This window comes from Taudactylus pleione, unplaced genomic scaffold, assembly GCF_031769625.1.
Source record: "Taudactylus pleione unplaced genomic scaffold, aTauple2 ptg000925l, whole genome shotgun sequence".
Taxonomy (NCBI): Eukaryota; Metazoa; Chordata; class Amphibia; order Anura; family Myobatrachidae; genus Taudactylus; species Taudactylus pleione.
Genome location: NW_028285326.1, coordinates 536,990 through 553,129, shown reverse-complemented (window position 1 = coordinate 553,129; position 16,140 = coordinate 536,990). Strand labels below are relative to the sequence as shown.

At 48.4% G+C, this 16,140-nt stretch overlaps 1 protein-coding gene across 2 annotated transcripts in view; it reads left to right on the top strand.

Moving 5' to 3' along the window:
* The first annotated feature begins 1,179 nt into the window (after nt 1-1,179).
* FAM50A (family with sequence similarity 50 member A) overlaps nt 1,180-16,140 on the top strand; it is a 30,108-nt gene continuing 15,147 nt past the window's right edge. The window contains exons 1-6 of one of the 2 annotated variants that reach the window (XM_088459660.1): nt 1,180-1,297; nt 2,122-2,339; nt 3,346-3,430; nt 3,858-3,957; nt 4,052-4,233; nt 15,543-15,619. In XM_088459660.1, coding sequence (XP_088315786.1) covers nt 2,229-2,339; nt 3,346-3,430; nt 3,858-3,957; nt 4,052-4,233; nt 15,543-15,619 — 555 coding nt within the window. In that variant the 5' untranslated portion in view covers nt 1,180-1,297; nt 2,122-2,228. Of the gene's footprint in view, nt 1,348-2,121; nt 2,340-3,345; nt 3,431-3,857; nt 3,958-4,051; nt 4,234-15,542; nt 15,620-16,140 lie in introns of both variants that reach the window. The other variant, XM_088459661.1, reaches the window with a different exon arrangement.

Here is a 16,140-nt window from a genome sequence, read left to right as displayed (position 1 = left end):
TTGCTGATGTATGGGGCCTTTAGACAGGAAGGATGTAGTGTACCAGTGCGCACTGCACAGCCCCTACTGCGGAGCGGACTCGGAAGGAGTACGGGCTGCGTCTATGTGACAGACAGCCGGGTAACAGGCAGAGAATGCTGCCCAGCAGCTCTGATGGTTCTATTGTCGGAGCGACTGTAGAGCACTTTCTGCCTGTTACCCGGCCATCAGTCCTGCATGTGCAATGTGTGACAGCGGCCCTCACTGAAGGAAAAGTGTACCGGCCCGGGGGGCATATAGCACCCAGCCTGCCCCTGAGCTCAACCATATCAAGTACTGCTACTGTTACAAACTCCCACCTGAATAACTGGCCTGCCACAATCAAGGCCATATCCAACACTGCAAGTACAACATTATTCACACCTGCATCCTGAGTAGCTGGCCTGCCACAACCAAGTTCATATACAGCATTGCAGGTTCAATATTATTCCTACCTGCATCCTGAGTAGCTGGCCTGCCACAATCAAGGCCATATCCAACACTGCAAGTACAACATTATTCACACCTGCATCCTGAGTAGCTGGCCTGCCACAACCAAGTTCATATACAGTATTGCAGGTACAATATTATTCCTACCTGCATCCTGAGTAGCTGGCCTGCCACAACCAAGTTCATATACAGTATTGCAGGTACAATATTATTCCTACCTGCATCCTGAGTAGCTGGCCTGCCACAACCAAGTTCATATACAGTATTGCAGGTACAATATTATTCCTACCTGCATCCTGAGTAGCTGGCCTGCCACAACCAAGTTCATATACAGTATTGCAGGTACAATATTATTCCTACCTGCATCCTGAGTAGCTGGCCTGCCACAACCAAGTTCATATACAGTATTGCAGGTACAATATTATTCCTACCTGCATCCTGAGTAGCTGGCCTGCCACAACCAAGTTCATATACAGTATTGCAGGTACAATATTATTCCTACCTGCATCCTGAGTAGCTGGCCTGCCACAACCAAGTTCATATACAGTATTGCAGGTACAATATTATTCCTACCTGCATCCTGAGTAGCTGGCCTGCCACAACCAAGTTCAAATCCAGCTGCTGCTTTGGCATTGTTCCAGCATCCATCTTACAAAGTTGTCCTGCTACAATCCAGATCAGCATCCTGACTGTCTCTGTGCATGGCCACCTGTGCAGGCTAATTACTAGACTTCTGATCTTCCAGCTAGTTCCCAGCAGCAGACTCTAGCACACACCTGCATCTGTATGCGTCAGCTAATAACCCCTACCCTGCCTGCTATTACTCCAGGTAACACGTTCTGTGTATTCCGGTTTACTGGGTACATCCATAACAGTATGGTAAGCCTATGTGTATATATAAAAGGATAGTATGGTAAGCCTATGTGTATATATATAAGGGACAGTAGGGTAAGTCTGTGTGTATATATAAAGGGATTATATGGTAAACCAAAGTGTATATATAAAGGGATTATATGGTAAACCAAATTGTATATATAAAGGGATTATATGGTAAGCCTATGTGTATATATAAAGGGATAGTATGGTAAGCCTATATAATATATATATATATATATATATAACAGGCTCAATCCACGGCACTTGACCATCTGGGGTGCCCTTGGTATGTGACCACACATCTACATGAAAAATATCATACAAACTCGGCACTCACATGCCTTTCAAACTGCAACTCCTTTGAACATAGGGAATGTTGGTTCCAAAATATTGCAATAATTTGGTAAGCTGGCCACCGCTTCACGGTCATTTCCATCTGGCCAGATATATGGGATAGTATGGTAAGCCCATGTGTATATAAGGGATAGTATAGTAAGCCTATGTATATATAAAGGGATAGTATGGTAAGCCTGTATATGTATTACCAAGCAGTAATAACATTGGTTTCTAACCAACCAGAGTGGAAAGAGCTTATTTAGGGATTTTCCAAGCCAGGCACTGGGGTTTAATTTAATTTCCACTTGTTGCAGAAATATTATTAAAAGTTGACTTAAAAAAATATATATATATTTTTAAATATTTTCTGGCCGGTCTAAGACAAGATGGCGCCGGAGTCCATATATTGCGGACACCGCGGTTATACATGTTTCCCTCTAGTGACAAAGCACAGAATAGACGCGGTCGGGGACTGGTGACGCAGCCGGACGCTTAGCGGTTGTCGCTGTCTCCTCGGTGCTTGCTGACGGTCGTCTCCGGTGTTAGACATGGCGCAGTACAAGGGAGCGGCCAGCGAGGCCGGGAGAGCCATGCAGCTGATGAAGAAACGCGAGAAACAGCGGGAGCAGCTGGAACAGATGAAATTAAAGATAGCGGAGGTGCCAGTCCACCTGTGTGCCCCATGTGCCATTACACCCCACCTGCATGCTGCACTGTGCCACTCCACCTGTGTGCCCCATGTGCCATTACACCCCACCTGCATGCTGCACTGTGCCACTCCACCTGTGTGCCCCATGTGCCATTACACCCCACCTGCATGCTGCACTGTGCCACTCCACCTGTGTGCCCCATGTGCCATTACACCCCACCTGCATGCTGCACTGTGCCACTCCACCTGTGTGCCCCATGTGCCATTACACCCCACCTGCATGCTGCACTGTGCCACTCCACGTGTGCCCCATGTGCCATTACACCCCACCTGCATGCTGCACTGTGCCACTCCACCTGTGTGCCCCATGTGCCATTACACCCCACCTGCATGCTGCACTGTGCCACTCCACCTGTGTGCCCCATGTGCCATTACACCCCACCTGCATGCTGCACTGTGCCACTCCACCTGTGTGCCCCATGTGCCATTACACCCCACCTGCATGCTGCACTGTGCCACTCCACCTGTGTGCCCCATGTGCCATTACACCCCACCTGCATGCTGCACTGTGCCACTCCACCTGTGTGCCCCATGTGCCATTACACCCCACCTGCATGCTGCACTGTGCCACTCCACCTGTGTGCCCCATGTGCCATTACACCCCACCTGCATGCTGCACTGTGCCACTCCACCTGTGTGCCCCATGTGCCATTACACCCCACCAGCATGCTGCACTGTGCCACTCCACCTGTGAGCCCCACTGTGCCATTACACCCACCTGCATGCTGTACTGTACCACTCCACCTGCGTGCCCCAACTGTGCCACTCCACCTGCGTGCTCCACTGTGCCATTACATCCCACCTGCATGCTGTACAGTGCCAGTCCACCTGTGTGCCCAACCGTGCTACTACACTCCACCTGTGTGCTGCACTGTGCCACTCCACCTGTGTGCTGCACCAAAAACAGTTATACTGTACAATAATTGGCTTTTTGTTTCATCTTGTGTTTCCTGTAGGAGAATGTGGTTAAGGCAAATATTAACAAGAAATTCTCTGCACATTATGATGCTGTAGAAGCAGAGCTGAAATCCAGCACCGTAGGTCAGTATTGATATTCCTCCACGGACGGGTGTGCCGGGTCTTGTCTTATCGTAGCACCTTATCGCTTGGGTTTTGTACTGTGTTAAATTATCACTAAACCTAAAACGGAAGTTACTTTATCAATAAAGACCTATTGGATACTGTAGATATTGTGGAAAAGGTTATTGCTTAGCCTGAGAGGACTGATAACAGATAAATAATATAGGTACACACAGTGCAGAGGATCTGAGGTTCTTACATGCTCTGCAGGAACCTTCTCATGTGTTAGGGTTACTGTCCTGTAATATACTGTACTGTGGCCAGGACATACTAAGGGATCATGCAATCACGCTGGTATGGAGAAGCCACTACACAGATATCCTGGAATACCTCATTGTATGTGAGTGAGCCTGAGAGGATTCAGTAACCATAACCTCTCTCCCTCTAGGGCTTGTGACTCTCAATGATATGAAGGCCAAGCAGGAGGCTCTGGTAAAGGAGAGGGAGAAGCAGCTGGCTAAGAAGGAACAGTTTAAAGACCTCCAGCTGTGAGTATATGTGCTGTATACAGACACCTGAGTCCTAATCACAGGACTGGCCCAGCATCTCCTCACCAATCATTTCTTCTTACTGTGTCTGCAGGAAGCTGGAGAAGCAGAGGGAGAGAGACCGAAAGAATGAACAGAAGAGGAAAATTGCCAGCTTGTCCTTTAACCTGGAAGAAGATGAGGAGGAAGAAGAGGATGATGATGAGGAGGAGGATGAAGATGATGATGATGATAATGAAGATGAGGAGGAGGAGGAGGAAGAAATGCAGAGGGAAGGTAATTAATACATAGTTGTATTTTACCTTGTAATCTGCTCAAAGGGGGGTGCAGTCTGGAGGAATAAAGTTATAGGTTTAAATGTCTGTGAAGGCCAATCATTCTGGTACAGGTAATCATTCTGGTACAGGTAATCATTCTGGTACAGGGTACATTATTGGGAATGCTTGGGACATTAATTTGTCTTCGTTACATAAGGTCCACAGTGTTCTCCCCAAAAAATGTTGCCAGCCGGGTGGGGTTCTTCTCAATAATGAAATCCTGACCTTATATTGATTTAAAATCAAGCTTAATCTCTAGATATATAACCTAAGGTTCCTGGGTTCTGTGGTCTTCCTGTTCCTTCGGGCTAATCTCTAAAACGGCTTTTGATGGAGTTTTCAGCGGGGGACTGTGGTGACATAGTGTAGGATGGTATGAGATGCAGGGGGCTGTGGTGACATAGTGTAGGATGGTATGAGATGCGGGGGACTGTGGTGACATGGTGTAGGATGGTATGAGATGCGGGGGGCTGTGGTGACATAGTGTAGGATGGTATGAGATGCAGGGGGCTGTGGTGACATGGTGTAGGATGGTATGAGATGCAGGGGGCTGTGGTGACATGGTGTAGGAGGGTATGAGATGCAGGGGGCTGTGGTGACATGGTGTAGGATGGTATGAGATGCAGGGGGCTGTGGTGACATGGTGTAGGATGGTATGAGATACAGGGGGCTGTGGTGACATGGTGTAGGAGGGTATGAGATGCAGTGGACTGTGGTGACATGGTGTAGGATGGTATGAGATGCAGGGGGCTGTGGTGACATGGTGTAGGATGGTATGAGATGCAGGGAGCTGTGGTGACATGGTGTAGGATGGTATGAGATGCAGGGGGCTGTGGTGACATGGTGTAGGATGGTATGAGATGCAGGGAGCTGTGGTGACATGGTGTAGGAGGGTATGAGATGCAGGGGGCTGTGGTGACATGGTGTAGGAGGGTATGAGATGCAGGGGGCTGTGGTGACATGGTGTAGGATGGTATGAGATGCGGGGGGCTGTGGTGACATGGTGTAGGAGGGTATGAGATGCGGGGGGCTGTGGTGACATGGTGTAGGAGGGTATGAGATTCGGGGGGTTGTGGTGACATGGTGTAGGTGTGTATGAGATGCGGGGGGCTGTGGTGACATGGTGTAGGAGGGTATGAGATACAGGGTGCTGTGGTGACATGGTGTAGGAGGGTATGAGATGCGGGGGGCTGTGGTGACATGGTGTAGGATGGTATGAGATGCGGGGGGCTGTGGTGACATGGTGTAGGTGGGTATGAGATGCGGGGGGCTGTGGTGACATGGTGTAGGTGGGTATGAGATGCGGGGGGCTGTGGTGACATGGTGTAGGTGGGTATGAGATGCAGGGGGCTGTGGTGACATGGTGTAGGTGGGTATGAGATGCAGGGGGCTGTGGTGACATGGTGTAGGATGGTATGAGATGCAGGGGGCTGTGGTGACATGGTGTAGGATGGTATGAGATGCGGGGGGCTGTGGTGACATGATGTAGGATGGTATGAGATACAGGGGGGCTGTGGTGACATGGTGTAGGTGGGTATGAGATGCGGGGGGCTGTGGTGACATGGTGTAGGTGGGTATGAGATGCGGGGGGCTGTGGTGACATGGTGTAGGATGGTATGAGATGCGGGGGGCTGTGGTGACATGGTGTAGGTGGGTATGAGATGCGGGGGGCTGTGGTGACATGGTGTAGGATGGTATGAGATGCAGGGGGCTGTGGTGACATGGTGTAGGTGGGTATGAGATGCGGGGGGCTGTGGTGACATGGTGTAGGTGGGTATGAGATACAGGGGGCTGTGGTGACATGGTGTAGGTGGGTATGAGATACAGGGGGCTGGTGCGGGTCACTAGTATTTTATATTTCTCCTTCATCCACTAGGGGACACTGGAGTTCAAGACAGTGGGGTATAGACGGTGGTAGAGTAGAGCCTGGCACTTTAAAAAAAAAATCTAGAAGTGTGACTGGCTCCTCCCCCTCTATGCCCCATCAGCCCCAGTTTTTAGAATGTGCCCGAGAGAGCCGGAAGCACATCAGGCTGTCTCCAGCCTTTTTTGAGTATAATTTTTTTATTTTATTTTTTTAGAGCTTTTTATTTAAAGCATTGAGGACAGGCAGACTGTTTACTGTGGCAGTCTGCCTGCTACGTGGGAGCCGCCGGGAGGGCACCACACGGCTACTGCAGCCTGTGTCCGGTGACCCTGAGGGGGGACTTTAAACAGAGTCATCAGACTCCATGAGGACCCGACACAACTGAAACCGGTTCGTGTCCGGGTTTCCTCATTTGCCCCCCAGCCCAGCAACCCGGCCGCAGCAGTTTGTAAGTATATCCCACCACTCCTGACTAGCTGGAGCGGTGGGCCAAAACGCTGGGCTTAGGGACAGCGCGTGCTGCGCGCTTGTCATACACAGCTCCTTCCAACCTGCCACGTGGTGGTGTCGGAGCTGCTGACGAGACCCGCCGCTGCACTCAACAGTCAGCGTCAGGGTCTCTGGCTTATTCCTAGCCATCACCCTCTTAATTGAAGGAGGGGATGGAGCGCGGCCCCTGCAACATCAAAAGCGCGGTGATGCCGCGGCGGTCACTGAGGACACCTGCTCCTCCCTCCTCTATATAGGAGTTGTAATGCTGGGTGAGTAGATCACACAGTAATGATAGACGCCGCACTGCTGCTCATTAAACAGTACAGCGCTGACAGGCGAGGTCCCGCCATCTGCACAAGCAGTGTAAGGTGCCGGCTTCGGAAGCCAGACGAGTCCCTCTACAGGAGGCAGTGCAGCGCTGACAAGCAGCGCGGTCCTTGGCGCGCATATATATAAAAGCCGGTATTATGGAAAGGGCGCGTCATGCATGTTAGCGGCGCCATCTATAGTCTGGCCCGTGCTCTCCCTCATCTGAGAGCAGCGCGGTTCTACCAGTGCTCGCTTCAGCAGATAGATTAGCTCTATAGCAAAAGGGCTTTAATGTTATAACTAACCAGCAGCTCTCCTCTAATATACAAAGGAGGAGACGCCGCGACCCCATGCTTTTTAGTGGCTGGGCTGACAGACGGAGCGGTGTCATCCCACAGCCCCCGGACGGGCACTTAGTACTTCAGCGGCGGCATGGCTTCCTCCACTAACGTGTAGCAGCCTGCTTTTGGGGGTGTTTTCCTGTTAGCGCAGCAGCGCAGACATTCTCTGCATTAGTTCCCCCGCGAAGAGGCACCCAGACGGAGTGCTGTGCAGACAGCCGCCTGCATGAGGGAAAGCACATTAAGTGTAATGGTTAGCGTTACTGCCTCACAGCACTGAGGTTATGGGTTCAGTTCCCGCTACGGCCCTAACTGTGTGGAGTTTGTATATTCTCCCTATACTTGCGTGGGTTTCCTACGGGTACTCCGGTTTCCTCCCACACTCCAGCAGCCGCCTTCCGTTTTCCCTCTTTCGGGCTGCCCTAACAGCAGGGATTATTAGCGTGGGTCTCCTACGCGCCACCCTCCCCCTCCTACGCTGGGAATGCTGAAGCGCAAAAGGTAGGGGATGCCTGTCACTGTTTGACAGGAGTAGTGCTAGCTATAGTAGATAGCTGGTTGCTAGCAGTATGGGAACTAGCCCAATACCCTTTTTGCTTAACACCGCATTATGCGGTTATGAAAGTAAATGACTGGTATTACCCCCTGTCAGGCTTCCCCTTGGTTCTATACAAAGGTTGCATAGCTTAATCTAATTGCTTGTGAAGGCTACCTCAGGGTGCACTAGCTACCCTGCCTAAATGAACATTGTTTTACATTGGCTCACCTTAGTCACTGTTCTGGTGCTGCTGCCAGAATTTATGGTTATAGCATACCCTTAACCCAGGGTTAGCAGATTATTGCGTCCCATACCCAGGTTATGGCTCACCTTATAGAGGGGCAGTACTCTTCCCATACATATATGTGGCAGCACATATACTAACTTATAGACTGGTTTTTAAAAACTTCTAGTTCTCACCAGCCTTCTGTGTTTACCTTAGAAGGTATGCATATGTGCATCTATATAGATTATATTTTAGGTGCTCCATTCAGCAGCACATACAAGAGGAAGTTAGTTACTGCCGGTGTGGGGGTTGGCATTGCTGCCTCACAGCATGGAGGTTGTCTTTTTGATTCCCGCTTTTAAAGTAAGTAACCAGTAACAGAAGGGTCCCAGGATAGTCTGGGATAGCACGCTGCTAAAATATCCTGCTTCCTATGCCGTAGCAGAATGACGACCACAGGCGGCACATGAGCAGTTCCCCTGCGTGGAGGTAAGCCACATGTATGTATTTGTATTTTATACTAAGCCCTGCTTTAAAATATATACATGTCTGGAGTGAATTTTGTCTTGTGGCTCAATTCCTTCCATAGCTCTACTATTGCTCATGTTCTATTTTCAAATTATTATCGTCACCTACTAATCTTGTATGTAGGTATGCATGTTTGGAGATAAATATCTATCGCTTCTTATCCTTACCATAAAGGTAGAGGTAGGATCTGTTATCAGTTTTATGTCTGGTACATAGCATATTTTATAAGAGAGGTTTGCGATTGGAGGCTGGTCTCTCCTGATGCGGTAGTTAATACAATAACTCCGCTTTACACCATCTGTCCCTAAGGTTTTGTATGTGGGTATATACCTATATTCCACGGATGGGAAGCCGCCTGGGATTACCAATAGCTGTCAGCTTTATCCATATATATATATTAATGGTGGCTCTATAGACTAGAGTCAAGTTCTGCAGCTTACATAATGATAGTCGCAATTCCCTAAGGCATTGCTTCTGTTATGAACCCTATACATAACTGGGGCCTTCTTGTATGTACATGTGTGTGTGTGTGTGTGTGTGTATATATATATATATATATATATATATATATATATATATATATATATAGTAGCTCAGATGGTGTAGTGGTTAGCATTCCCGCCTCCCAGCGCAGAGGTTGTGAGTTCAATTCCCACCTTTCCCACATCAGTTTGGAGTTTGTATACTCTCCCTGTGGCACTCTGGTTTACTCCAAATGTGAGTGGCCAACTTGTCACCATATAAATAACTGGTGATTATTTAATCATATGTACTTTAATCCTCCTGGGGTTATAGTTCTGTTCTTGTCAGTCCCTATCTATGACGCCCCCCTTTAGGGTGATCTATGATTATTTTCAACTTTGCACTTGGTAGCAAACTTATAAGACACTAAGAAGGCGGGATATTTGTGTTATGTATGTATATGTGTGTATAATATATGTATGTGTGTGCGTATGTATGTATACATATATATATATATGTAGCATGCTGATCTCCTGAGGCAGGACATGTATAGATATGGCATGCTGATCTCCCCGTGCAGGAGTCTGACAAGTAAACTTGCTGTGTAGGCACTACTCTTCCTTTCAAAGAGATTGCCTTCTCATGCAACTATGTTGTCTGTGTGTATGTGTGTATATATACTGATATATTCCCATTCCTTGTATGAATATTTTCTAATAATTGGAAAAACCTGGTTTTTAACCCTATGGGGGTTATCACTACAGATATATCCCTTCTTTTCTGGGGATAACGAACGCACTCTGTCTATGTACAGGTACCCTTCTCCGTATAGATTCCGGTACTCCATATTATTGTCTTGTCACATATTTTAATACATGAGTGTCTAAAGGGCCCCTAGGTACACTCTATCTGTACATAGAGCATCCAGGTTCTATTCCATCCTCAGGGCTTCATTTGTTAAATTAAATGAAGGCCTAGGGCCACCCGCTGATATAGGCAGGGTCAGGCCTGGATTGTATTAGATTTGTGGGCGTAATACACACTTCACCTTTATAAGTGTTAATGTACTGATACTTACACGAGCAGACCGTTTTCTGTTTTATGAAAAGTTTCTATATGGATACACATCCCTAATATAACCAGCTCAGGTGCAGAGTACTGTTGTACAACCTTCTTGTCTCCACTAACATTTTGCTAGTTTATACAGTGTTTTCTACCTCAACATCTCCAGGCTGAAGTCCGTGCTGTAGAGCATAGGGTCTTAGCCCACTGAAGCTACTCCCTATACCCGATGGGGCAGGTTGCTGTGAGATGGAAAAGGTCAGTGACATTCTACATAGCGTCCAGAGGGCTTTTGGACGCTCATAGGTAAGCGGGCTTACCCCACTAATGCCCAACCTGACATGGCATAGCCGTTATTCTCCCTTATGCACCCTAGTGGTGGTCCTAGCAGCCATCCGCTCTGTTAATCAGTTGGCTCTACATTTTAGAGCTTCCCTGGTGCATAGTTTTAACATTGAGATTAGTGACACTATTCTACTAGAATCTGTTGACTGGTACCTGACTGGTACTTTCAGGGTTGTCCTAGTGCTCTAGCCTTGCTGTATGGAATGCTTCCCTATATTGGTAGCTCTCCCTGGGTGGCTGTTGCATACGTGCTCTTTAACTGCTAGGGTATCCTGTGTGTTTCAGAATATGTTCAGGCCAGCAGTTGGTACTGTCTACGCACTTCTATCATGTTGGGAATTGTCTGTTGTTTTGGAGTTTATGGCTGTGATTTTCTTTTCAGCTGCAGGTGTTCAGTCGCTGTTTTCTACTCTGTTTTCGGAGTGGGGTTCTGCTGTCTGACCCTCTGAAGGTATTGTAATCTCAATCCTCTAGATGCTGCCTCTGCTTCGTCCCCAGTGTGATCTCCACTCATGGTCTTTTCCTTCTGCTGGTTTACAACTTTGTAGTAGTTGGACCTCCAGAATGGTTGATGGTGACTGTTCGGCCTTGACTTTTACCTCCCTGCAAATCTCTTTGTTAGGAGTCTGTGGACAGGATCAGCACTGTTTCTGTAGATTGGTATCGTTATACTTGTATCTATATGATTATGTCCAACAGTGCTGGTATTCTGCTATCTGCGACAGCTGCAGTTTCCTGTTTCCGAATCTAGTACGGTTTTCTCGAATTTTGTTCTCGGGTTACTGCCCTTCTCATATGGATTCTGGTTGGAGCTCTCTGCTCCCAATAGTCTGGTTTGGTCTGTTTTCAGCTGAGTTTACAGTGTTCTGATGCTTCTCACCTGAGGGTGTTTTCTCGCTAGCCACTTATTCCATTCTATTTACGCTGTAAGTTGTGGAAGTTCTGTGTCTGTTCCGCTTGGAGTTCTGATTGTCTCCTGGCTCACTACACTTGATCCTCCGCTCTTGCCTTCCATTGAACCTCTGGTTCTTGGCGGTCCCTGTTTCTGTTGGCCAAAGGGTCGGCATGTTCTCCGCGCTTCCCACCCAGGAGGTTGGCTTTGGGACGTCCCCACTGTCTTGAACTCCAGTGTCCCCTAGTGGATGAAGGAGAAAACAGGATTTTGGTACTTACCGATAAATCCCTTTCTCCGATTCCACAGGGGACACTGGACGCCCGCCCAGCGCTGCGTACCTGCCAGTTGTTTGGTTCCTTCTATGGTTGTGTGACTGCATAATTCCCTGCAGTGGTTTCCTCTGTTCTCCTTCAGTCGGTCTTGTTTCGTTCTGTGGTCTTCTCCTTCTCCTTGTTTTCCTGTTGTCCTCCGTCTCCTCTCGGGCTCAGTTCTTAAACTGGGGCTGATGGGGCATAGAGGGGGGAGGAGCCAGTCACACTTCTAGATTTTTTTTTTAAAGTGCCAGGCTCTACTCTACCACCGTCTATACCCCACTGTCTTGAACTCCAGTGTCCCCTGTGGAATCGGAGAAAGGGATTTATCGGTAAGTACCAAAATCCTGTTTTTCTCTTTTGTCGTCTGTGTCTTTTCAATAATCAGTGTCTGTAGGATCTGGTTCCTCTGGAGACATCAGAAGCAGATTATTTAGTGTTTGCTTTATGCCATATTCCATTCACAGGTTCTAATTGTTTTTATAGTAGTAAATCCATGTTCACACCCAGCTGAGCTTTAGGGTTATAATCAGTACAACAACTAGTTTTGCTAAATTTGCAAAAGATTCTTAAACTGAACACAGACGTAGCGATGTGCTCACGATCAGCCGATGTGTACGATTTCCCTTAAACTCTCTCCGGGAGCTATGCACACAGGGCCTGATTCAGAGCCGCTTGTAAGCGGCCGCTCGTTCGTTCCGAGCGATGTTTGCACAACTGCGTATGCGTACGAATCGTAATACGCATGCGCGAACCAGTCAGTGCGGCCGAAAATCGTTTGTTCGCTAAATAGCGAATGCCTGCTATTTTGAGTGACAGGAGGAGGCGTATGTGGGTGGTAACAGGGGAAGGTGCTTGAAAACGGGGAGTGGAGAGCAGAACGCAAGCGTGCTTAAAGGTGAAAACGGGCGTTTTATGGGTGTGCATAATTAATACAGCAGCGTCATTGACCACGTCACTGGGTTATTTTATAGCCAGAACTGCTCGCAAGTTTGCGGTAGGAAAAACCAACCACAAGAATAGCGAGCAGTTCATACGCTGGTCGATGTACTCGATTAATCTAATAAATAGCAGACATGACGTAGGATGGGAGCGGCCAGGGGGCGTATTTATCCAAAAAACGACCGCAAGATTTGTTCGCTCGTTCAGACCTAGAGGCGTGAACAGACCGCAAAGAGCGAACGGTTCATTTGAATAGCCACCCGTTTTTTCTGAACGAGCGAGCGCAAATAGCGTCCGGCTCTGAATCAGGCCCACAATCTGCACACGATTTGCTGTCCAATCTTCTTACGATCTCTCCTGCATCCAGACTGTCACAGTGCATCGCCTCCTAGATGGTCAGATCTGACGATGCGATGTGCGACCAGCGGGGACGCTTATCGCATCGTGATCGTGAGTGGCGACTCACGATTTACTCTGTTTGGCATATTTTATACGATCTGTCGTTCCAATGCGTCGGAATCGGCCAGATCGGGCAAAATATCGCCATGTGTTTGGCCGGCATTACAGCTCTGTTGTTGAAAGCTTATAAATTATTTGTTTTGAATCTAGATTTTTGTGGGACTCTAGTTCAACAATTTTTCTGATGATGCCCAATTGCTTTTTGGACACACATACAATTTTTAACATCGCCCAGATACTGCCACTCTCGCATTTTGGACAAAGACATCCAGCACCACTTGATTTTTGGACACAGATGACAACACTGCCTATTTACTGCCCAATTGCTTTTTGGTCACAAATACATTTTGTAACAGCGCCAGGATACTACTACTAATTGTATTTTGGATACCCATACATTTTTTAATTATTTAAAGTGCCCAGTTACCGCCCGAATGCCTATTGGACACAGATGGCAATGCTGCCCAGATACTGCCTTACTTGCTGGCTGTAAAGAAGGGTCAGTAAGAAACCATACACAGCCGCTGGCATGCAGAGAGTAGATGCGCAGTCTTCACTGCCCACCAGCAACTGGAGAGGAGATCTTCTCGCCTGCCGCCGTCCGGCACGGTGACGCGGCCATTAAGTCACGCTGCCGTGATGTTTCTATATGAAATGTCCGTACAGCATGACTTTTGGGCGTGCCACAGTGCCGGGCGGATTACAAGAAATAAAGCGTGGCTAGAACACTGGTCCTTGAGTGTCTACCAAGCACCTTGTAAGATACATGCCCATTTCCCGGACCTTGAGAAACGCCCCCATACTAGCAGTCTGCGGGTTTTATCCCATTAGTCGTGACGGGACTAAGTGCAACTGTATACCACCCTTACGGTACCTCCAGACTTGCAGAATCTTTTTTGCAGACCCATAGGGTTGCGTACAAAAATCTGAGTCCGTAGTGAGATCCGACTGCGATGGGGCAAATTGCGATGGCCTTGCCTGCATTTCTGCACTGTTGCAATAGCAAACTGCCCATTGTGTAGGTTTGTTGGGTAGTGGATTCTCCGGAAAATGTTCATGCTGCTAAAAATTAAACTGTGAAACTGCTAGTACTGCCCGATCATTCCTTTACCCTGCTTAGGTGACTTGCTAGTACTGCCCGATCATTCCTTTACCCTGCTTAGGTGACGTGCTAGTACTGACCGATCATTCCTTTACTCTGCTTAGGTGACGTGCTAGTACTGCCCGATCATTCCCTTACCCTGCTTAGGTGACGTGCTAGTACTGCCCGATCATTCCTTTACTCTGCTTAGGTGACGTGCTAGTACTGCCCTATCATTCCTTTGCCCTGCTTAGGTGACGTGCTAGTACTGCCCGATCATTCCCTTACCCTGCTTAGGTGACGTGCTAGTACTGCCCGATCATTCCTTTACTCTGCTTAGGTGACGTGCTAGTACTGCCCGATCATTCCTTTACCCTGCTTAGGTGACGTGCTAGTACTGCCCGATCATTCCTTTACTCTGCTTAGGTGACGTGCTAGTACTGCCCGATCATTCATTTACCCTGCTTAGGTGACGTGCTAGTACTGCCCGATCATTCATTTACCTTGCTTAGGTGACGTGCTAGTACTGCCCGATCATTCCCTTACTCTGCTTAGGTGACGTGCTAGTACTGCCCGATCATTCCCTTACTCTGCTTAGGTGACGTGCTAGTACTGCCCGATCATTCCCTTACTCTGCTTAGGTGACGTGCTAGTACTGCCCGATCATTCCTTTACTCTGCTTAGGTGACGTGCTAGTACTGCCCGATCATTCCCTTACCCTGCTTAGGTGACGTGCTAGTACTGCCCGATCATTCCTTTACTCTGCTTAGGTGACGTGCTAGTACTGCCCGATCATTCCCTTACCCTGCTTAGGTGACGTGCTAGTACTGCCCGATCATTCCTTTACTCTGCTTAGGTGACGTGCTAGTACTGCCCGATCATTCCTTTACCCTGCTTAGGTGACGTGCTAGTACTGCCCGATCATTCCCTTACCCTGCTTAGGTGACGTGCTAGTACTGCCCGATCATTCCCTTACCCTGCTTAGATGACGTGCTAGTACTGCCCGATCATTCCTTTACCCTGCTTAGGTGACGTGCTAGTACTGCCCGATCATTCCCTTACCATGCTTAGGTGACGTGCTAGTACTGCCTGATCATTCCTTTACCCTGCTTAGGTGACGGCTGTGCTGACAGGCAGGGAACCTGATTCCTACTAGTTATAAGCAGTATACAGATCATTGTTGCTCATGTACCAGCGATCTTGTAACAGAACCAGATCTTATAATATGGCCACAAGTTTGATAGAGCGAGATCATTATAAGTTATAAGCTTGCAGTATATTATAGAGCTGTCCCATAAAAGTGGGTGTTCTGTAATCATATGTACTGCAGAGATCACACGTGTGTGTCCTGTGTAGGACTGAGAGCCCCTCATGGATTTCTGACTCTATCCACTTCTTATCGCATCACAGAGCTGCCCAAAAAGAAAAAGAAACTGGGGAAGAATCCAGACGTAGACACCAGTTTCCTCCCGGACCGAGATCGGGAGGTAAAGTAACTTCTTGTTATACATAACGGCTCTGCTATCACTTCCTGGGACATAGGGCCTGATTCAGACCCGCTCGCAAGCGGATCGATGTTGCCCAAGTGCACAACGGAGGCGGCTCCATCGTGCTCATGCGTGAGACCCGAATAACGATGGCCAAGCCGTCGTTCTGGGTCTCGCACCAAAGGGGGCGTGCTGTCGATGGTGATTGACAGCACGCCCCTTTGGTGGGCGTGCTGGGGGCGTGGCTGCCCAGACGGAGGCGTTCCCATGGGAACGCCTACCGTCTGGGGCCGGCCCCACTGACATCACTAGTGATGTCACTAGTGATGTCACTGGGAGTGCTTTTGGCTCTGATAGAGCCAAAAGCACTCCAGGGCTTGCGGCAGACAAGACCCTACCGCAAGGGTCTCGTCACAAGCCCGATGGTCGCGATGGTCTTGACCCCATCTCTTTATGTTAGTACAGAATGTAGATCTGGTGATCACTGTATAGGTGGATCTGGTGATCACTGTATAGGTGGA